This window comes from Podarcis melisellensis (assembly GCF_964234715.1).
Source record: "Podarcis melisellensis genome assembly, chromosome: 12".
Taxonomy (NCBI): domain Eukaryota; kingdom Metazoa; phylum Chordata; class Lepidosauria; order Squamata; family Lacertidae; genus Podarcis; species Podarcis melisellensis.
Genome location: NC_138544.1, coordinates 36,810,795 through 36,834,507, shown reverse-complemented (window position 1 = coordinate 36,834,507; position 23,713 = coordinate 36,810,795). Strand labels below are relative to the sequence as shown.

The window sequence follows — 23,713 nt, the reverse complement described above, 5'->3', positions numbered from 1 at the left end:
AGAAGATGAGGAAAATAACAAAGAGACTATCTGGACAGAACTGGATAGAACTGTTTAATTAAAGCAGCAGCAAGAGTGATGTTTGGATTCCTTTTGGAGCTTGAAGTATGGGTACCCCCAACAAAATTTTAAAAATTTGGCTGTATAATTTGGAACTAATGTGATTTGGAATTAATGTGATTTGATTGGCCTGTTAATAAAAATTATATATTTTTAAAAAAGAACCACAGGATTGCAGAGTCAACCAGAAGAGTAACTGATGAATGGTGGGCAGGTGTCACATCCTTATATACAGAAGACTTAAATTCTAATGCTAACCTAGTTATGATCTAAAATAAAGTTAGTATTTACAATTGTTAAAAATCTGATTTCCGCTTCTTCTTTTGTTCACTTACCTGAACTTTCTATCGAGTCCCAGAATTAAACCAATATAATAAGCAGTTGCAGATCCATAATAGTTGCTCTAAAACATACAAAGGAAAAATGGGAGTAAATGCAACATAAATTCAACAATAAAATAATCAGGTATTCTCCAGAGCAATATAATTCAGTTATTCCATAGGAAGTTTGTAATGATGAACATAATGTGTTTGTTTAAAAACACAATTAAAGCTTTACAATTAAAACAAATTAAAACATGTCAATTAAAATGAGGGTAAACATGAAAGAAAGTTTTTTATTATGTTATACTTTAACTGATGTAATTACCGTATTTTTCGCCCTATAGGACGCACTTTTTCCCCTCAAAAAATGAAGGGGAAATGTGTGTGCGTCCTATAGGGCGAATGCAGGCTTTCGCTGAAGCCTGGAGAGCGAGAGGGGTCGGTGCGCACAGACCCCTCTCGCTCTCCAGGCTTCGCGGACCTCTCCGCAAGCGGGGGGGAGTGCTCCCGACGCTTGCGGAGAGGTGCCTGCATGCGGAAGCCTGGGCATGCTGAGCTCAGTGCGTCCAAGCTTCGCGCACCTCTCCGCAAGCGGGGGGAGCGCTCCCGCCACTTGCGGAGAGGTGCCTGCATGCGGAAGCCTGGGCGCACTGAACTCAGCGCATCCAGGCTTCGCGGACCTCTCCGCAAGCGGGGGGAGCGCTCCCGCTGCTTGCGGAGAGGTGCCTGCATGCGGAAGCCTGGGCGCGCTGAGCTCAGCACGTCCAGGCTTCGCGGACCTCTCCGCAAGCGGGGGGAGCGCTCCCGCTGCTTGCGGAGAGGTGCCTGCATGCCGAAGCCTACGCGCGCTGAGCTCAGCACGTCCAGGCTTTGCGGACCTCTCCGCAAGCGGTGGGAGCCATCCCTGGGCTCCCACGGCTTGCAGAAAGCTGCCTGTTTGGGGGCTGGGGTCAGGGGAAGCTCCGGTGGGCCTCCCCCGCCCCAGCCCCGCACCTGGGGGGGAAAAATAATTTTTCCCCTTAATTTCCCCCCCAAAAAACTAGGTGCGCCTTATGGGACGGTGCGTCCTATAGGGCGAAAAATACGGTAGCTGGTTTTCTGAATGTTTTTATTTCTATACTGTATAAAATCAGTTACAGTGTATCCCACTAATAATCTTTCATGCCCATTGTTTCCCAGGCCAGTTGTCCACTTAGAAGAGCATTCTGTTCTCTGAAACATTATTTTATCTATTACCAGCACCATCAAGTTCCTTAGAAAATTATTTCTGGGTGGAATGTTTAACTTTGGTGTTGTTATGGTTCCAAGGGGTTGCTCTTGCAGGCAAATATCTCCCTGGCTGGCTGCCAATTCCTCGCTTGGCTGCCAACGTAAACTTTATCTGTCCGGAGCACCACTCACCCGTGGCTGACTCAATCACTGGCAGAATCCGTGAGTGGGCGTTTCTTGAACTTCCTCCAACAAAGAAGCTCCTTTACGCCCAGTCTGCGCCGCCCCTCTCTGCGCGAATGCCTTCTGCGCAGAGAGGGCGTGGGCAGCGGAGGACCCTTTCCCTCCTCGCTTCTCCCAGGCAAGGAGTCCTGGGACCACCTCGCCATTTCCGACATCTGCGCCTCCTCTCCACTGGACCTGTGTTTATCCTCTTACCCAGAAAAGGAGCTACTTCTCCCGATCCCTGGAGGCTCTCTATAATCCATCTGGCTTTTGCTCTCTCCCTCCGGCACTGATGGCAGTTCCTTGACAGGTGCCATTAAAATTACATGTTCGCCAAAAAAAATTCACATCGAAGCAAATATTCCTAGATTTTAAAAGAATACAAATGTGCTGGAAAGTAGTACAATATAGCCACAGAATATGCCCGTTCCAACAGGAATGGGCAATAGAAATTCTGCTGAGATCCAACAAGAGGATGATAATCACAAACTGTACCTCACCGCATCTTAACTTCCTTATTAAGAGATAGCAATAAGTGTCAGCACCAGCAACGCCTTGAGAGTCTAATACTCGCAGGTCTGGCTATTTGCATGCTTGCTATCTGAAAATTCACTTATCTGCACTTAAATAATTATGCCCAGACCTTGCTATACTCTGGGGCAGAAATCAGAGAGGGGTGGGGGGAAGCAAGATCATACAATTCAGAGAGCAGGAGAGGTTGGACAAATAAGTTTCTTTACTTTGTCTCTCTTTTGGTGATTGGAGAGGGGGGTGGGGGAGTGATCAAACAAATCCTACATTTGCAATGTTCCCATAGGAATGGATGCAATTCATTGACTCATTGTGCAAACTCTCGCCTACCAAAGGATTTCCACAGAACACATTGCGTTCAGTAAGTAGGAACTCCATGTGTTACACCACAGAATCTCACCAGTCCATTCAGGAATCACATTCATATATCCATGCCTGCATAGAACCCTGATTACGTGTGTCAGGGAACTGCCATTGGAGGGTCAGGTGGTGGAAGGGCTCAAGGAGGCTAGGAGAGCCTCGGATGCGGAGGAAGGAACCAGTAGGGGGAGAGGGAGAGTTCCTGCAGAAACTCAAGCGGAGGAAGGGCTCCAAGATGTTTCCAGTGAGAATAGCGGGGAGGGCTCAGGACCTCCGCTGGGGACGCCCACTCCACGGAGGAAACTGTCACGCAGAGAATCCAGAAGAAGAGTTTCCGTCAAGGAACTCTTATGTTGGAGTAAATTCCGGAAACGCCCACTGACGGATTCTGCCAGTGATTGAGGTAGTCACGCACCCATGGCTCCTCGAACTGGGAAAGTTTAGGAACTGATGTGAAGCTTGGAGGACTTAAACGCTTACGCACAAGCAGCCCCCTTTTCCCATTATAGCAATCCGTCAGTCTCTGACGCTGCTTGTGCGAAGGAGAGTGTCTGGTCCCGGGGGGAAGGTACCGTGATCGTAGTCAGAGTTCACCAGATGAGAGGCGAGGTCCGAAACAGGGAGCCGGGCGGGGAACAGGAACGCTGGAAGGTCAGAAGCTGGGAGCCGGGTGAGAACAGGAACGCTGGAAGGACAGAAGCAGGAGGCCGGGCAGGGAACAGGAATGCTGGAAGGACAGAAGCAGGAGGCCGAGCAGGGAACAGGAACGCTGGAAGGTCTGAAGTCAACAACGACGTTGCTCCTGCAACCTGGGACCGGGCTGACTGACCTTTATCTTCTAAGGCCAGGGGCGGTCCCGGCCCCCAGGAGCCCCGCCTCCTTTTGCCTTAAGGCGAGCACTCCTCCTGGGAGCAACCAGTTCCCTTCGCCTCTCTGCCCTAAGCCTCTGCAGTTCAGGAGAGGCCAAGGGTTACTGGGCCCCGGAGGAGGCTCACCTGTAGACACTGAGTCCTCAAGCACCTCTGGGGCCAGAATGGTCTCACCTGGTGCCTGCTCCTGAGGATCTGACACAGGTGCAGGCTCCTCAGAATCCAGGCCTAGCCCCAGTTCAGCCGGCCCTGGAGGCGGGGACTCCTGTGCAGGCTGGGATTCCTCTGGTTCAGCCTCTGAATTGGAATCCCAGGCCATCACAGAGAGGCATCATGAGCAACCCAACCGGAGCCGGAGGAGCAGAAGGGGCTGGAGGGGGACCAACTCTGGAGGAGAGAAACAGAGCTTTGGAGCACCAGCTGGCACTGCTAACGGCGCGACTCGAGGAAAGGAGGGTGCAGGATGCACAGGGGAAACCCACTCCCATCGGAAGGAAGGTACCTGGGTTGGTACAGAAATTTGGGGGTGATCCAAGGAACTACCAAGCCTTTAAGACAGAGATGCAGTATACACTGAACCTGCAACACAATGACTTTGCCGATGAGGAATCGAGAGTGGCTTTTGTGATTGGACACCTCGAGGGAGGGGCTAGAGAGTGGGTGAGACCCCTGATGGCAAACAATAATAGCGCCTTAAAAGACTTGAGGAAATTCTTTGGTGCCATGGACTTGATGTTTTCCAGCCAGATTGAACAGGGAGTGGTACGCAGACAGTTAATGGCATGCAAACAGGGAAATCAATCAGTCAGAGAGTATTGGACACAGTTTACCATGCTTATACATAAATTGGGGTGGGATCTGTCTTCGGACCCGATACAAATGCTGTTTGAAGAAGGCCTCGCCCCAGCGGTGAAAGATGAACTTTCCCGCACGCCCCGTCCTGAGTCCATGGATCAGCTGACCAAGGCAGCGCTTGCGATTGGTGCGCGCCAGGAGGCGAGAGCGCTGGAGAAGCGGGAAGGGAGAGGAGAGCGTTGGAATGATTTCCGCATTCCTGAGATGCCGGCACAACCTTCCCCGCCAGTGGAACCGATGGAGATTGGAGGAGCAAGCGCGCACGGAACTTCAAATGTTAACGAAGGGCGGAAGAAGGAAGGAAAGAGCGCCAAGAAATGTTTCCTTTGCCAACAGCCAGGACATTTTGCCAGGGTCTGCCCACAAAGGAAAGGATGGCAAGGAATGGTGGGGGCTGTTGGAAGTGAGGAGGAGGGGGTTAAGGAGCAAGTAAAAGCCAACGCCTGGCTGCCAACGACAGGGCACAGCAGTCAGGCCAAGGATCAGTGAACGTGCCCAAGCCTGAACCCCCAAGGGCTGCTCTCGTCGTGGAGGTGCTGCTAGAGCTACCCAACGGACATCCACTCACTATAAAAGCCCTCTTAGACTCAGGCAGCTCCTACAATTTTATAAGTAAGGAGTTTGCGTCAGAACACCAAATACAAATGCTGCCCTTAGTTCCTTCCTTGCAGGTAACAACGATTGACGGGAGGGAACTGCTGGGAGGGGAAGTTAACCAACAGATGGTCCCCATGACTATGAGAGTGGCAAGGCACACGGAAGTCATTGCATTTCATGTAGCCACACTAGCGGGACCTCCCATCATCTTGGGAATGAGCTGGCTGGCGCTACATGACCCACTAGTGGGATGGCACCAACGGACAGTCTCTTTTGGGTCAGCGCATTGCCTAGAGCACTGCAAGGGAAGAGAAATGCAGGGGCTGGCTAGGGCCAGTCTTGCAGGGATGGCGGTGGGGGAAAAAGGAGAAATACCCCGACAATACGCAGATCTGAGTGACGTCTTCAGTGAGAAGGAAGCAGATAGACTGCCCCCGCATAGACCCTTTGACTGTCAAATTAATCTACTCCTGGGAGCCCAGCTGCCAGTGGGCAAGCTATACGCCATGTCAGACAGGGAGATGCAGGAGTTAAGGGAGTTCATAGACAAGAACCTGAAACGAGGTTTCATCAGGGAGTCAAGAGCGGTGGGGGCAGCCCAGCATTTTTTGTGGACAAAAAAGACACTAATAAACCCAGGTTGGTCGTGGACTTCCGGGCCGTCAATGCAGTGTCAGAACCTGTGGCCTTTCCCATGCCCAGGATTGACGACATTTTGACCAGGGTGAGGAAGGGAAAGATTTTTACCAAGCTGGACCTGAGGGGGGCGTATAACCTGATACGGATGAGGAAGGGGGATGAATGGAAAACTACCATGTTCACCCCCTTGGGGGCCTTTGAGTATCTCGTTATGCCCTTCGGACTACAGGGGGGCTCAGCCTGTTTCCAATCTTTCATGAATCACGTGCTGGGACCTTTGCTCTATAAGAACTGTGTAGCCTTCTTACACGATGTGTTAGTCTACTCAGAGGACGAAGAGCAGCATGTCCGAGATGTCCGAGAGGTCCTAAGCCAGCTGCAAGCAAACCAGCTGTGGGTCAAGCTGGAGAAGTGCCAGTTCCATACTAGAGAGGTGGAATTCCTGGGGTACCGCTTGTCAGACAAGGGATTGGCCATGGATCCTAGCAAAGTCCAAGCGGTACTGGAATGGAAGACACCCAGAACCAGGAAGGACGTGCAGAGATTCCTGGGGTTTGGAAACTTCTATCGGAAGTTCATCAAAAACTTTGCCCACTTAACGGCTCGCATCACCGATTGTCTCAGTAGTAAGAAGAAATTTGCATGGACGGAAGAGGCGCAGCGAGCGTTTGAAAAGCTAAAGAAAGCATTCGCTTCAGAAGAACAGCTCTTGCACGTGGATCTACAGAAACCGATGAGGGTGGAAACAGATGCATCAGATCGAGCGGTAGGGGCGGTTCTGCTCCAGCCGGGGAAGGATGCGTCGGACTGGAGACCGTGTGCCTTTTTCTCGCGGAAGTTGAATAAATCTGAAAGGAACTACACAGTGTATGACAGGGAACTGCTCGCCATTTATGAAGCGTTTCGACGATGGTGGCACCTGCTAATAGGAGCGCAGCACAAGGTCCAAGTGTGCACGGACCACAAGAACCTGGAATATTGGCGAACGGTCAGAGTACTGAACCAGAGACAAGTGCGATGGGCGCAGGAATTTTCCAAATTTCATTTTGAGATTCGCTACGTACCGGGACCAGAGAACGTGAGAGCGGACGCTCTCTCTCGAAAACCAGAGTATATGGAGGGGGAGGGAGCGCCAGAAGAGAGACATGTCATCCCAGAGGACCACTGGGTGTGTGGGGCAGCATTGGTAGGGCAACGAGAACTAGTAGAAGGGACAGAGAACGATGAATATGCCCAAGAGAAGCTCAGAGGGCTCAGGAGAGCCAGGGAGATCACCGGGGGTTTTGAGGAAAAGAACGGGGCGTTGTACTACAAGGGGGCCTTGTACATACCAGAAGGGGAATTGAGGGGTAGGGTACTCAAACAACTGCACGACAGCCCCACCGCGGGGCACTTTGGGCAACACAAAACAATGTGGTTAGTTACCAGGCAATTCTGGTGGCCCAAGGTGCGGGAAGATGTACGAGAGTATGTAAGTGGGTGCGACCGCTGCCAGCGAGCAAAGGGGGAAAGGGCGGCACCAGCGGGGTTGCTGGAACCATTACCCACACCTGAACGGCCATGGGAGGCAGTTTCCATAGATTTCATGACGGATTTACCAAGATCCAAGGGGAAAACTGCGGTAATGGTAGTGGTAGACCTGTTAACCAAGATGTGCCACTTTATAGCTTGCTCACATGCGGTAACGGCGGAAGAAACCTCCAGGTTGTTTGCAAAACACGTTTTTAGGTTGCATGGCGCCCCCTTGAGGGTGGTTTCAGATCGAGGGAAACAATTTACGTCCAGGTTCTGGAGGAAGCTCATGAGCTTACTGCACGTGGAGGTCAATTTCTCAACCGCCAGACACCCAGAAACAAATGGGCAGGCGGAAAGGGCAAACAGTATTCTGCAACAATATCTGAGGTGTTATGTAAATGACAGGGAGAATGATTGGGTAGAGAAATTATCCCTGGCCGAATTCGCGTACAATAACGCGGAAAATGTGTCCACGGGCATGAGCCCATTTTTGGCTAATTATGGGTGTCACCCCAGGGCCTTTCCAGAGGAAGGGGGGGAAAGATGGAGCGTACCGGCAGCGGAACATTTTGTGGAAGAAATGGAAGCAATACACCAACAGCTCAAAATGAATTTGGATAGGGCCAAGGCAGAATACAAGAAGCAGGCAGATAGGAGCAGAAGGGAAGGAGAGACCATAAGGGTGGGGGACCGGGTGTGGTTGTCAACACAAGGGTTACCGTTCAAGGGAGGTTGCAAAAAATTGCGGCCAAAACGACTGGGACCCTTCGAGGTTATACAGCAGGTCAATACGGTGGCCTTTAAACTCAGGCTGCCAGACAACATGAAACTGCATCCAGTATTCCATAGGTCATTACTATCACCATACAGGGAGGGGCGAGAATTTGGGGAACGCGAAAGTGAGGTTATTGCGGCACCGCAAGTAGAAGAGAGGGAGCGGAGCAGTCATGTCGCAGAAATTCTCGACTCTCGGTGGAAGGGGAGACAGGTGGAGTACCTAGTGGCATGGGAAGGGGAACCAGAGTCCGAAAATACCTGGTTACCGGCAGAAAGGGTCAAGGATGAGGTCTTAGTAGGAACATTTCATCGCCGGTTCCCAAGGAAGCCCCAGCCCTTGGCTAGGTTCTGGGAGGAACACTTCGGCACCACTGATGAGGAAGAGGAGTTCGAGGGGTTCCCAGAATCAGAACAGGAAGAGGAAGAAGAATCAGATGGGAAAGAGTATGGGGAAAAAAGGGACAGTAGTAGGTGGAGAGCGGTTTTCGAGTCCACCGAAGATGAGGAGGGTTCCTTCCGGGGGTTCCCAGCCTCACCACCCAGAGAAGAGGGGGAAACGGGGGGGTGAGGGGGGTCCTGGAGGGGAGGTGGATGTCAGGGAACTGCCATCGGAGAGTCAGGTGGTGGAAGGGCTCAAGGAGGCTAGGAGAGCCTCAGATGCGGAGGAAGGAACCAGTAGGGGGAGAGGGAGAGTTCCTGCAGAAACTCAAGCGGAGGAAGGGCTCCAAGATGTTTCCAGTGAGAATAGTGGGGAGGGCTCAGGACCTCCGCTGGGGACGCCCACTCCGCGGAGGAAACTGTCACGCAGAGAATCCAGAAGAAGAGTTTCTGTCAAGGAACTCTTATGTTGGAGTAAATTCCGGAAACGCCCACTGACGGATTCTGCCAGCGATTGAGGTAGCCACGCACCCATGGCTCCTCGAACTGGGAAAGTTTAGGAACTGATGTGAAGCTTGGAGGACTTAAACGCTTACGCACGAGCAGCCCCCTTTTCCCATAACAACGTGGAAACTGTTTTCAGCACGGTGCTTTGGATATGTGATGATTATTGGGGGTGAGTTAAACACACACACACACACAGTATATATTTGCAAGCCTTATTTCCTTGGCTTATGCTATGATAGTACTATATGACCACAAAGGTTGCAATATTTTACACACTTACTTGGAAATGAGACCCATTAAAGACAATGAGACTTACTTTTCAGTAGTGTCAGGGAACTGCCATCTGAGCAAGAAACGGAGGCAGAGCTACCCAGCGATGCCGGAGAGGGGACGAGCAGGGGGGAAGGATTTCAGCGTAACACCCATAGAGCAGAGAGGGAGATGGAGGAGTTGGTGACAGGGCTCCAAGACCCTTCCCCCGAAACTAGTGGAGAGAGCGCTGGGACGCCCCTGCCTTCCCCTTACTTGCGCAGACGCGTTCCGTGCAGAGAACATAGGCGGAGACTCGGGGTCAAACAGCCTCTATGCTGGAAGAGGTTCAAGAGACGCCCACTCTCGGATTCTGCAAGTGACTAATAGGTCACGGAGGGCGAGCTCCGATCCTAAGCATGGTTGGGGCAAGCAAAATAACTGAACTGAAGTAAGGTTACGCACAAGTAACCCCTCACTCCCATTACAAGTAGACATGCATGGAATTGCACTGCTAATCTCTGCAAGCTTTTGGTGCCACCATCCAGAGGAAAATGATTAGCAGACATAAAAATGGCCTTGATCAAATACTTTATGTGCCCTTTTTTTAAAAAAACCAAGCTATACTTGATTGGAAAGCATATGCTCCATATTTTTCTTACATATCTCCTCACAAATTGCCATTCACTGAGACTTTCAATGACAGTAAGATCTCCTCCATGTTTCTTGCAGAATTCCCGTGCTCTTTCGACAGATGTCTGTTCATTACTGAAATAGTACTCATTGCCCTTGTACTCAATCCAGCCATCTTCAATTCTTCTGAACAAATATTCTATGAAAAGAAGCAATTTTATTATTTTAATAATGAATATTAAATTTAATATTAAATATCAAAATATTTCTTCGCCATCCTTTATGGTATACAAGAGTGTGAATAACGTTAATTCACACAACCAGCGGTGCAGCTAAGCAACTTCAATGATCTCGCCCACTTTAGACTGTCAGATATATGATTTCAATTTTGAAGCATACAATGAACAACTTCTCCCTCTCCATTCCCCTGTCACACCATGGTACATTTAAAACTATTACAGTTTGATTACCCTGATAATTTATTTTCAAATTAAATTATAAAACGAGCATCTAGGACTGTGGAAATATATCTCCCATGAAAAAAAAACTGGTCGGTTCAGTAATGACAGCCATGGAATTATTTGCTGAAAGGCAAGTATGCAAAACTGAAGAAAAGATACTGCATATGTTTTTAAAGGTACTATCTTATGACTTCACATTTTCTAGCAGGGCCTGGGACCTCTTGCATACAAAGCAGTTGTACCACTGAGCTTCCCCACTTGTATGTAATCCATTTTGGAGGAATGAGCAAGCCCAGGCCAGAAAGCAGCTACCATTGGCTCCTGGTCGGTGTTAGTTTCCGTTTCCTCACTGAGCAGCTGATTGCAGTCACAGGACTGTTTACATTCCACAGTGTCCAGATACTGTTGGATTCTCACGGGAAAGGGAGACGGGATGTGATGTTACTGGTTTCCTGTTTCCTTTGTTCTGTTGTTTCCTTTGTTCAGTTGCTCTCTGCTTCTCATAGAGAGAACATGTATATTTCTTTGCTCTCTGCATAGCTTTGTAATAAAGCATAGCAATGTAGCCCATATTATCTCTCCTTCTGCTGTGGCGTTGTTTTAATGCTCTGCTGGGTGGGCTCAAAAGAAGATGAGCCTTATCAGCTCGGATGACCGGAGCTGAAATCCCAGTAGTAGGACCCTCAGTAGCCAAAGAGAACCTCTGGGGAAGCCCCTTCCCCATTTTTTTTACTTAAGACCTGTTTGTTCTGATGGAAGGCAGAAACTGGGGTGCCCAAGCCAGGAAGCACACACATCTTTGGCTCGTGACAGAACCATCAGTAGCCTGAAAGAGCTGTTAAGGCAGCTCCACCTCCACTTTTATAGTGCTGCTTAAGAGAGACACACGTGACCTAAGCAAAGGTGGAATCACTCAACGTACCAATATCACTGCGTGGTTCCAGTTTTAACTGTGCACCTGAAAACCAAACACATATTGCTTATAATAGTGCGATTTATATGGTATTGCATTGTTTCATATTACAAACAGGAGTACATAAAAATAAAAGTGTTTACAAAAACCAGACCAAAGCTGGTAAGTGTATGAGGTTAAAGCTATTCAAGGTCATATCAAAATAAAATTAATCACTGTTACATTACATTGCATACCAGATCGAAGGGCAGTACAGAAAATAAATAAGTACTTTCTAAATATTTCTCAAAAGTGATAATGTGTATATATGACTGTACATATGATATCATGAACCCAATACTATTTTTCTAGAAAAAGGGGTGCTGGAACTCACCTTGAAAATCTCCCTTCTTCTCTCCCCCCCTTTTTTTAAAAAAATGGAACGCTTCACGAATTTGCGTGTCATCCTTGCGCAGGGGCCATGCTAATCTTCTCTGTATCGTTCCAATTTTAGTATATGTGCTGCCAAAGCGAGCACCCTTCTTCTCTTATATTATGACAATGGCACCTACCTGAGAGGTGCTGGAACTGAGTTCTAGTGAGTCCCAGCTGAATAAAAGCCCTGCATGCAGAGATGTAACAAGGTCAGGTGGTACCCGGTGTGGAATTTTTTTTTGTCACCCCCTCCCCAAGTTGGGAGACAAGTCGAGGGAAGGGGGGAGCTGCACTGCTTTGCCAACGGCCCTGACGAGCCGCCAGGGCCATCGCTCGCTGTAGGCTTGGGAGTCACGGGTGGGGGCGCGCCCCGGATGTCACCTCCCTTCAAGGATGACAGCTGTCCTCTCCCCTGCCTGCCTCCTCCAGCCGGGAGTGTGGGCGGCAGGGCAATGGTGCAACCCCCCTGTGACTCCCAAGCCTACAGCGAACCAGGGGAAGGGGGGAGCTGTGACGCTTTGCCAACGCTTTGCTGCTGCTTTCGCCTGCTTTGCTGCTGCTTTGCTGCTCACTGTAGGCTTGGGAGTCAGGGCAGAGGGGCGCCAAATGTCACCCCCCTCAGGATGACACCCAGGGCGACACGCACCCCATACCCCCTTCCTACGCCCCTGCCTGCATGTACTTACCTGAAGAGTAGATTTGCTTGTCCAGTATAGCATCACTGGGTTGGGCTTACTCGTACCTCTAGTGGACAAAGGCAGGAGTAGCCTTTTACAGGAAATAGGCTGTCCCCTCTTCATTTAGTTTGCTCCTGGCTCTTCAGTTTTACTTATTCACCAAGCATGAACAGTCCAAAAAGGGAGGCCATAATAGTATTAACCTATTTCCTATGAGAAACCATTAACTGAAAGCCAACAGAGGTGCAAACAGAGGTGGGAAAAGGTGTTGTAGGTCATGCAAGGGTGTGGCCCCAGTGATCCATTACATTGGACAAGTAAATCTACCTTTCAGGTAGGTACAATGCTATTATTTTGCTTGCTGGTGTAGCATCCCCGGGTTGGGCCTACTATTCTATAATTCTGTGAACTAGGGTGGATCCCAACTGCAACAAGTGATTCATGTAGGACAGCCTTCGGGCTGAATGCTGCTCCAGAGGATGCAAAGGCTCCATCTTATAGTGCCTGGGGAATGTGTTTGGGGATGTCCAGGTTGCTGCTCTGCATATTTCTGGCAAGGATGCATTCATCGAAAAGCAGCTGAATAGTAGAAAGAGTGAAATCACAGAAGATTGCTAAGCCAAGATGAAGGAATAAGAGGATTCAAAAGAGAATATGACTGCTTCATAGAGGAAGGCGCAAAAAAACCTATTTCCCATAGAAACTACTTCTGCCTTTCCCCCCTAAAGGCGCAAGTAAAGTCAACCCCCAGATGCTACAATGGCAAGCGAAATCATCTGTGGTTAAGATAAAACCAGGGTGAACAGACTTAAACCATGGAACAATGAATTCAGTCAGATCATCCTCCAGCAATCCCTCATGAAAAAGGCACACAGTCCCTCATTTCCTGCCCCTTTAAGTTTATCAAGTATTTCAGCTTTCTCATTCTGCTAAAACTTTTACAGTCATACCTCGTGTTGCGTTCCGCTCTTGTTACAGACTTTCAGCTTACGAACGCAGCAAACCCGGAAGTGTTTACTTCCGGGTTCGCCACCTGTGCATGTGCAGAAGTGCTCGATTGTGCCACGCTCATGCGCAGAAGAGGCACCTTAGTTGTGGCCTTTTTGGGGTGGGAGCAGCACCATGAAACAGATTAAGTCTGCAACTAGAGGTACCACTGTATCTTCCTTTCATGAGCAGTGCCTGCTGTTGCTGCTGAAGTTCTTGTATCTGTGAGAGTGCCCAGTCTAATGTTACCTTCTTTAAGCTTGAGTCTCCATAGGAACTATTGGATCTTTCCACCATTCTTATTTGTAGTTTTAGTTGCTGTACTACAAATGTATCTCAGATATTGCTTTCTCCTTTCCTAGGAGTGTTTGGGACCTCTTGTGTTAAAGGTGCTATGTTAGATGCAGCCTAATTTTCTTGACAGCTTGAAGGGGAAACATGGTCTTTGGGCTGAAAAAAGGGCGGTCAGATCTCTCATTTTCACCTGTATATGAATTCTCCCTTTCCTAGCTCATGGAGGCAGGATTAGTGTTGCAGAACCTCAAAAGTAGGAGGAGATTCAGGTGCCTTTACAGAACTCTCTCTTTAGTTGGCCATTTCCTCAGGTGCTGTGGCCACACCCCAATATTTTTACATTTCTGAAGCACAAATAATAATATAATGCGAAGCAGCCTTCAGTGGCTTCCTGTATTAAGTCCAATGGCCCATCTAGTACAGCTTCCTGTTCTCACAGTGGCCACCTAGACGCCTGTAGGAAACCAGCAAGATGAATCGGAGCACAAGAATGCTCCCTCCCTTTGTAGCAATTGGTATTCAGAAATATTGCTGCCATCACTACCTCTTGTGGGACAAGTTCCATGGTTTAACTATGCATTGTGTCAATAAGTACTTCTGAATTCACAATGGCCTACATGCACTAGATTTCTGCTTCTCATTGAAATGGAACATACTATACCTCAGTGTGTCCCATAATAAAAAGGCCCTTTCACTTTGCTTAATGAACTAGTTGTAAATCAAAAGTAATCTTACCTCTCGTTATTTGGCAAATCCAACACAACATATTCTCACACGGGGAAAGTACCAGCCCCATAAAACCTACATACGCTGCTACACATCCTTCGTCTCTGACATAATGTGAAGAATAACTATACGGTTCAGAGTCTACCTGCAGTAGGAATAAATATTCATTACTCTTTTTCTTTATAAAAATCTTCAGAAATCTACAGAAAAGGATACAGACTTACAGTAGCATTCTTTATACACCTGTGCACATGTATGTATGTGTGTGTGTATAGAAAGAAAGATGAGCTGTCATTTCCCTGTTAATACAATCTGGGTGCGAAAGGCTATTATAAAGAAACAGTTCCTGTCATTGCAAGGTTTCCCAACGACTGAACATGTTTTACCTCTGCCTACCAATTCACCACACTCCCACTGTGGGCCAGAGCAGGGCAGACATATCAGCTGATTCGCCCACAGTATCATAATGAAACTGTCATTCATTCATTCATTCATTAATTCATTTAATTTAATCCTTTTACATTGTTTTGTATGTTTTGCGTGTTGAGGGCCCCAAGACACTCCTACCCCAATATCTCACATATCACACAGAATTTTTGTTTAAGGTTTTTGGCATAATTTTGGCCACAACTTTATTAACATACATAGATGTGAGTGGTTGCTTAGGCATTGGTTAGGATAGGACTATCTGTGTCCCCGCCTTGGGGACAGAACTGACTTCTGGATTCCAGCGAAAGTCAGTGAGGGGAAACAATATTGGGGAGAACTGGAGCTGTGACACAGGCCCTCAGCTTCTCCCCGCATGCTCCCAGGGGCTTACGCGGCCCAAACCCAATTCCAGGGGTTTGGACAAAAGGATGGCAAGCCCCTGAATTCCTTTAACGGAATTCCCTTGCAGCAGCAGCATTGGAGGGGCAGGCACAGCCAATCCTTACCACTCCTCCAACCAATTTTAACCAATGCCTAACCGCAACCTCAAAGTTGTGACGATTTGCTACGCAGTATGCAAAAACCAATTGGCACCAGCCAATCAGCCAAATGGACAAAATTTCTACCAGGCCCCTGCCCCAACAGCAGGCGACCCCATGACAGGCATAGCAAGGTCAACGCATAAGACCCAAATCAAGGGAGGGCGGGCAGATTGCTGTGTGCACTGCTTAAAAAAACTCTGTTCCCACCCCCAAATTGGCAACATCAAAATTACCCCAGCAACTCAGGCTACCAATCCCTGCTAGGGCCAAGCATCCCAAACATGCCTAGCAACAGCGGGGTGTCTTGTCTGGCCCTCACCGCAACACGTGCTCTCTTTTAATGAGAACACGTGTTGTCGTTTTTTATGTATTGTGATTTGCTGCTGTTTTTATCGATTATGGATGAGTAATTCTTTATTGTAATTGATAAGTGTAAACTGTTTAAATATTACTTGCCGATGTTAAATTTTAGTGTTTCATTCATTCATAGACTTTATTGCACTAGCCAAAGGCCATGGCATCATTCACAAGAAGAACATAAAAAAATCAACAATAACCATAAAACATCAGGCATAACAAATATGATAAATCGCAATCATGTCTCCTAAAAATTGTTTGCTGCATGTAAGAGACTAGCTGGGGATTCTCAGGTAGAATGTGCCAACTTAAATGTCCAAATCACCTTTGCAATTGACTGCAATTTTGTCTAGTTCTTTCCTCCTAATCTTCTTAGCTGCCAGTGTGTATAGTTTATAAGTTACAAAATCATCCGCATCACTCAGCAGCCATTTCACCCTTTCCACCCTGTTCGAGTGGGTTCCATTTGTAAGCAGGGGTTTTATAAATCAGTCTCTTGGGTCTGTATATAGCGGGCATTGCAGTAAATAATGGTACAGGTCCTGTACATAAGGTTGCCCACACAGATAAAGTCTCTCGTTGTACTGTACTTTGCCGTACCGTCCATCCAACACCGCCAAGGGCATTGATTGAAATCATAATTCTGTAAAAGCGATTCTTAGTATGGCAAGTGGGAGCTTTGTCAGATAACTAGCTTGAGTGTGCTCCATTTTGATAAGTGGGAACCATGGTGAACTTTGGGTAGAGGCAATCATGGTTATATCCCTTTCAGCAACGGACCTATAGAGGCGATCTCTTAAGTGCCTCTTGTCCAACTTCATGACCGCCTGAAGATCTTGTAGTTGATATTGGGACAAGAGGTGTTGGATGCCAGCCTTCCAGCATTTGGTCTGTTCTCATTCTGTGAAAGACATAGCGGGGAAATCTCTCCTCCGGGAGGGATTGAAGTCTTTTTACATAGTTTAGACACAGATAGTCAATTCTTGCCTGTATTGTTATTGTGTCCACTTCAACACGAAGGAGAACAGCTGGAGTCCAATTTTAGTGGTTGCTATTGGATTCTAATGGATTATTGCATATTGCTTTATTTGATATACATTGTTTATTTTAAAGTTATTGTGAATTTTTATACAGGATCTGATTGTTACTATTAATGTTTGATGTTTTATTATTATTTGTGTGTGTGTTGTAAGCTGTCAAGAGTGGCTGGGGCAACCCAGCCAGATGGGCAGGGTATAAATATTATAATAATAGTAAAATTTATTACATTTTTGTATGTCCCTTCATCCAAGGATCACAGGGTGGTTTACAATATAAAAACGCAAAAATACACAACATAGTAACAAACAAAATTCATAACCAGTTTTAAAAGCCATAGATTGTTTAAATAGCCAAAGGCATGGGAGAAGAAATATATTTTTGCCTGCACCTCAAGATATGTAATGAAGGTGCCAAACAGACCTCCCTGGGGAGAGCATTCCACAAGCAGAGTGCCACTGCAGAAAAGGCCCTATGTCATGTTGCCACCCTCCAAACCTCTCATGGAGGAGGCGCATGAAGAAGAGCCTCAGATGATGAAAAATATTTTAACTGTAATGGCCACTTTTCCAAATCATGGCTTTGCTTTGGATAGTACAGGACCAGCAGGACCAGGGAATGAGGGCAGCAGCCACAATCTTTGTTTTCCCATTTGCACTAAACCATAGTTCATTTTTGCATTACATGTAGGTGTTTATGCTCCTATTGGTGCATTGTTTAATGCTCTGTTTGTTACTTAATAATAATAATAATAATAATAAGAGCACTATTTTAAAAACAAAACAAAACAAATCTAATCCAACTGGATAAGCAGCAATTTCATCAACTCTGCAGGAACTGCCATAGGTGCTGGGTCCAAAAATTAGATTGCATGCAAATCATATGCTTAAAGGCTCGGATGCTGGAAATTTAAGTGACTAAACATTTAAAACAATGCTATGGGATCTGATCAGAAAGCAAAAGAGCTTCAACATTCATATTCAAAATGGTTTTGTAAAAATGATATTAATTTCCCTGTCAATACATTAGCATACTTACAGGAGGAAATCCATCACTCCAAGTAAATCCTTTATCAGGCTCCAACTTAATTAAACCAACCCAACAATGACGGTGAAACCTAAAATATATAAAAGATAATTTTAGAGTGCAGAAAATTTTAGAGTGCTCTAGTTATTTCCCGCTTGGACTACTGCAATGCAATCTACGTGGGGCTACCTTTGAAGGTGACCCAGAAACTGCAATTAATCCAGAATGCGGCAGCCAGACCGGTGACTGGGAGTGGCTGCCGGGACCACATAACTCCGGTCCTGAGAGATCTGCATTGGCTCCCAGTACGTTTCCGAGCACAATTCAAAGTGTTGGTGCTGACCTTTAAAGCCCTAAACGGCCTCAGTCCTGTATACCTGAAGGAGCGTCTTCACCCCCATGATTCAGCCCGGACACTGAGGTCCAGCGCCGAGGGCCTTCTGGCGGTTCCCTCGCTGCAAGAAGCCAAGTTACAGGGAACCAGGCAGAGCGCCTTCTCGGTAGTGGCGCCCACCCTCTGGAACACCCTCCCTTCAGATGTGAAGGAAATAAGCAGCTATCCTTTCTTTAAAAGACATCTGAAGGCAGCCCTATTTAGGGAAGTTTTTAATATTTAATGCTGTACTGTTTTTAACATTTGATTGGGAGCAACCCAGAGTGGCTGGGGAAACTCAGATGGGCGGGGTATAAATAATAAATTAAATTATTATTATTATTTATTCTAAATCTTTCCAGGTGACTACATTATAAACCCTGACCCCTACCTCCTTTATGGTTGGTTGACGGGCACATTTGAACCTTAAAAAAATACCATCCTATTATCAGCACTATACCGAAATGTCTGACATGGGGGCATGGGTAGTCACAATGGACAAACAAGTTCCCAAAGACACTGAGTTAAAAAGCAGAAGTTGGGTCTGAGCCCAAAACACCACAGTATATATTTCAGTCTACCTGGTAACCAGAACAGTTTTTGATTCTTAGACAATGTGAAGAAATAAACATTTCATAAAACTCACTGATCGTACAAACCCAACTTTTCTTCACTGTTAGCAGAAGCTAGGTCTCCTCCAATTGCTCTACAAAAATCACGTGCTTCAAACCAAGTTAGCATGTTACTTGTATAGGCCTAAGTGGATATAAATACAATTGCATATTGGTAAGAATCTTGCAAATTCCATTCACAGTGAGATCTGCATGGTTTGCACGAACCCCTATTTGACATGTAACAATGGTAACTAAGGGCCAAAGCAGACATGGCATAAAAGTATGTGATTAATCTGCACAATTTTTTAAAAAATAAATAAATAGATTTGGGTGGGAAACTCCCACCGATGCTCGTTAGAACTTTCCTCCTATGTTTTGTCCTTTCCACCAGCTGTGTCTTCTACCTGCCTTTGCACAAGGAAGTCCAGGACTGGCAGTACTTGAAACAGCTGGTCACATTAGGAAGCACAAATCTTATCTTCCCATCTGCAAGCACAGTCTTTTTCTCTTCTATAGAAGGGTATGGCTCAGCAACTCACTGGTTACAAAGTTCCCTGTAGAGGAGGAAGCTTTTTAATGTGTAAAGATCAACATATCTAAAATGTTGAAAGCTGCCCAGAGTTGCACCGCCTAGTCAGATGGGTGGGCTACAAACAATAAAACGATGACAACAACGAATGTTACTTCTTCTGCTTGAGCACCATTTCTGATAGTCTCCAGCAAATCTCACAAGATTTGGATCCTAGATACATAGATGTTGCTGCTATAAGTATCTTCAAGCATAATTAAGCCTCATTTCCACCCTCTTGATGATAGAGTTGCAGGTAGACTGGACTCCCTGGATCTTCAGACTCTAGTAAAGGAACCTACTGTGTTACTATCAATGTGGGGGTGTCTTTCAGGGGGGCAGTTTGGTATCTGATCTTACTGAACAACTTTGATCAATGTTGACAAAATGCGAGTTCAGGAAGTGTCCCCTCCCATCCCTACCTGGAGACAGGGGTGGACTTTGGACTTTCAAATTTCAGTGACACCCTCTGCAAGGACACAATTCAGTGCCCCCCCGACTCTTGCTTTCTGTTCTGCACATGCACTAAAAAAAAAAAAAAGCTAAAGGACCCCTGGATCAGTGGCGTAGCGTGGGTTGTCAGCACCCGGGGCAAGGCAAGTAATTTTTGCCCCCTAACCCATGGATTTGCGCCCCCTAGCCCTAACCCCCAGATGTTGCACCCGGTGCGGCCGGCCCCCCCTGCACCCCCCACGCTACACCACTGCCCTGGATGGTAATGTCCAGTCAAAGGCAACTATGGGGATGCGGTGCTCATCTCACTTTCAAGCTGAGGGAGCAGGCATTTGTCCACAGACAGCTTTCCGGGTCATGTGGCCAGCATGACTAAACCGCCTCCGGTGCAATGAAACACTGTGATGGAAACCAGAGCCCGCAGAAACACCGTTTACCTTCCTTCTGCAGTGGTACCTATTTATCTACTTGCACTGGCGTGCTTTCGAACTGCTAGGTTGGCAGGAGCTGGGACACAGCAAAGGGAGCTCACTCTGTCATGGGGATTTGAACCACCAACCTTCTGATCGGCAAGCCCAAGAGACTCAGTGGTTTAGAGCACAGCGCCACCCGTGTGTACTACATCATAATTGAAACCCCTGCAGTGGCACCCCTACTTTGGCTTGGTGCCCTGTGTGGAGGAACATTTGAAAGGCAATTGAATATTGACACTTCAAATAAACCACAGTACAAAACATTGAACTAAAACCCACTTAAAAAAGAATAACAACAAAATCCTGCACCAAGCAGTTAAATTGAAAACTAAAAATCACATCCTCAAATATCTCAAAAGGTTCACTTAGACAAAAGTAATTTCTCTCTTTGCTTTGATATTGAAACAAACAAGAACTTGGATTCAAGAAGCAGTATACCCACTTTAAAGCATACACTTCTGTAAGGGCTTTGAAGCCATCCTTCTGGGCATGGGGGTAGGGGAATTGTTGATGGGGCAGGAGTTGTTGTTACACCTTCTGCCCATTGTTTGCAGATGAAGGCTGCCTTCTCCTTGCAGTTCACAACATCCCACAGTCCAGCTGCAGTGCCAGTTCTTATGGCTACACAGCCAGATTGTTGCCCTTTTGGAGACACAAGACAAGAGCCATGTCAATTGAACTTTTCTTCATAGGCATTCAAAACAACTAGAGAAAGGTTTTGTAAAATATGATTCTGTTGGATAGCCCACCTCATATAACCTGCTTAAGACTAAATAATGGATGAGGGGGTTAAGACCAAAGAGTAAGCTGTCCTGCCAGGCTTAGCTCACCTTGGAGGGACTAGGTCAGGGATAGTCAACTGTTAAATTGTGGGTGAACATATCAGACGACACAGTGATTCTTCAAACAGCTCTTGTTTATTCACAGGCCCAGAACAGAACTGAACTGAAGGGTTCAGCCAGCCTGCTTATATAGAGCTCCACTACAATGCAACAATAACAACTTTCTATAACTATCCAATCACTGAACGTCACTTTCAATTCCTTATTTGCATATGTAGACCTGAGTGAAAACTATCTACAGTATCCCCCTGCTGGCCCAGGGTGAGAACTTCAGTACCTAACATCAACCTGGTCCCTACCACCCACTAGTGGGCACTTCAGGATTCCAGGTGGATAGTAGAGGGTTCCACGCCCCATGTTACTGCAGCACTGGTGGGCGGTAAGGAAATTTGAAAAATGCATTAGTGGGCGGTAGGTATAAAAAGCTTGACTACCACTGGACTAGGTACTCAAGCATTTGTTTTCCTTCAGTCTATCTGAGAAGCTCAGTGTTTGAGGAGGGCTAAGCTGGTTGCTCCAAGTTCAGACTACATAACTCTAACAAGCCTCTCTTGAGCTCCTGTTCCAATAACATAGGCACTTACAACACTTTGGAACTAAGCCAAGTTTTGCTGCCTGTGCAAGCTTTTCTGTTTTTTTTTAAAAAAGATTTTTATTAAGGTTTCAACAAATTTTATCATAACAGACAAAACAAGACAACACAATAACAAACAACAAACAGTAAACAATATACAGTAAAACATAAAAATCAAACAAATATATTTAAGTTCAACTCTTAATTTCATGTAACTTACTTTCCCAACTTCCTCACACCTCCCTTTTCTGTATTCCAGTTTCCAATTTAGTTTCAGCAAATTCTTCCTCTATTTGACTAATTTTAATATTGCTTAATTTCTTTTAAATTAACCATTAACGCTATTATCCACTTATCTTCTAATCCCCCGTCATTGATTAATTTTGCTATATTTCTTTACTTGTTACTTGTAAAACATCTTAGCTCACTCCTTTCAATTTTGTCACTAATGCCGCACTATCTCTATATCCTGCATCACTTTAACATTCAAATAGTTTACAATGTTTTTGCAGATAATCTTTAAATTTCTTCCAATCTTCTTCTGTTTGTTCTTCTCCCATGTCTCGGATTCTGCTAGTCATTTCTGCCAGTTCCATGTAGTCTATCAGTTGCATCTGCCATTCTTCCAAGGTGGGCAAATCTTGTGTCTTCCAATACTTTGCGATGAGTATTCTTGCTGCTGTTGTTGCATACATAAAAAAGGTTTTATCCTTCTTTAACACCCTCTGGCCGACAATGCCCAAGAGAAAGGCCTCTGGTTTCTTAAGAAAGGTATACTTAAATACCTTTTTCAGTTCATTATAGATCATTTCCCAGAAAGCCTTAACCTTTGGGCACGTCCACCAGAGGTGAAAGAATGTTCCCTCAGTTTCCTTACATTTCCAGCACTTATTGTCAGGCACTGTGCAAGCTTTTCTGGATGCTGCATGGAAAAGCACATTTCAGTGAGTTACGTAGCTGAATATATACAGTGGTACCTCAGAAGCTGAATGGCTCCATTGCCTAAAGTTTGGGCTCCTGAATGACAAAAACCTGGAAGTAAGTGTTCCGGTTTTTGAACGTTCCTCAGAAGCCAAACGTCCAATGGGGCTTCCACTGTCTGCAAGTACCAATCACAAGCTGCACCTTGGAAGTCGAACAAAGTCAAACGGCCTTACAGAACAGATTACGTTCGACTTCTGAGGTACCACTGTATGTATATTAAATCTTTGCTGTGGTTCTCTCACCAAAGAGTACTTGCACCCAACTTGCATCATGGCATCCAGGAATTTTCCTTCTTATACAGCGGTACCTCAGTTTTTGAACCTCTCTGTTGACAAACGTTTCGGTTTTCAAACGCCGTAAACCCGGAAGTAATTGCTTCCGTTTTCAAACATGCCTTGAAAGTCGAGCAGCTTCTGCTGAGTTAATTTTCTCTATTAAAATTGGCAGACTGCCCTTTGCGCCTTGGTTTTCGAACGTTTTGGAACTCAAATGGTCTTCCAGAACCCATTACCTTTGAAAACCGAGGTACCACTGTATATCTATTTTTCCCCTTGCCATCAAAACATTCCTGATAGACTTAAGGCAGTACCTACCAGGCATTCCTGAATTCCAGTTGGTGAACAGAACATTGTCTCTATTGATCCATTTGAATGTCCCTCGTTGCTGTACATCTGAAAGGCCAATCCAGAAATATTTTTCAGAACGAAGCCCAACTAGACTAGTCAGGTAGGCCTGCTCATATCTGTAGGGAAGAAGAAGAGAAGAATAATAGTTTGGATTTGATACCCCACTTTATCACTACCCTAAGGAGTCTCAAAGCAGCTAACAATCTCCTTTTCCCTTCCTTCCCCACAACAAACACTCTGTGAGGTGAGTGAGGCTGAGAGACTTCAGAGAAGTGTGACTAGCCCAAGGTCACCCAGCAGCTGGGGAGCGGGGATGCGAACCCGGTTCACCAGATTACGAGTCCACTGCTCTTAACTACTACACCACACTGGAATGATGTGTAATTGATGCATTCAAATGACTATTAATTTCCTACATTTTAAAAGAGGCTAGCTCTCATCCAGTCAAAATGCACATTTTGGAATGACAAGAGATAGCTCACAGTGAAAAAATGGAAAATCTTAAGCCTACAGGTCCACTATCACAAAGCAATACATCTGCATGTTGCATTTATCAGCACAATTCAGATTACAACTCTTTCACAAGTACAAAACAAAAACTACAATGGCATCCCG

The 23,713-nt window shown here is 46.2% G+C and overlaps 1 protein-coding gene across 1 annotated transcript in view; it reads right to left on the bottom strand.

The window, feature by feature from the left end:
* Positions 1 to 6,590: 6,590 nt before the first annotated feature.
* The window catches only part of LOC309380849 (macrophage mannose receptor 1-like), a gene marked incomplete at its 3' end in the record, with an annotated part of 32,142 nt that continues 15,019 nt past the window's right edge, over positions 6,591 to 23,713 (bottom strand). The window contains exons 11-18 of the mRNA XM_081930944.1: positions 23,066 to 23,214; positions 20,515 to 20,714; positions 18,611 to 18,720; positions 17,604 to 17,682; positions 14,209 to 14,344; positions 11,111 to 11,146; positions 9,583 to 9,926; positions 6,591 to 6,638 (exon numbers count right to left, since the gene is read on the bottom strand). Of these exons, the coding sequence (XP_081787070.1) occupies positions 6,591 to 6,638; positions 9,583 to 9,926; positions 11,111 to 11,146; positions 14,209 to 14,344; positions 17,604 to 17,682; positions 18,611 to 18,720; positions 20,515 to 20,714; positions 23,066 to 23,214 (1,102 nt within the window). The remainder of the gene's footprint in view (positions 6,639 to 9,582; positions 9,927 to 11,110; positions 11,147 to 14,208; positions 14,345 to 17,603; positions 17,683 to 18,610; positions 18,721 to 20,514; positions 20,715 to 23,065; positions 23,215 to 23,713) is intronic.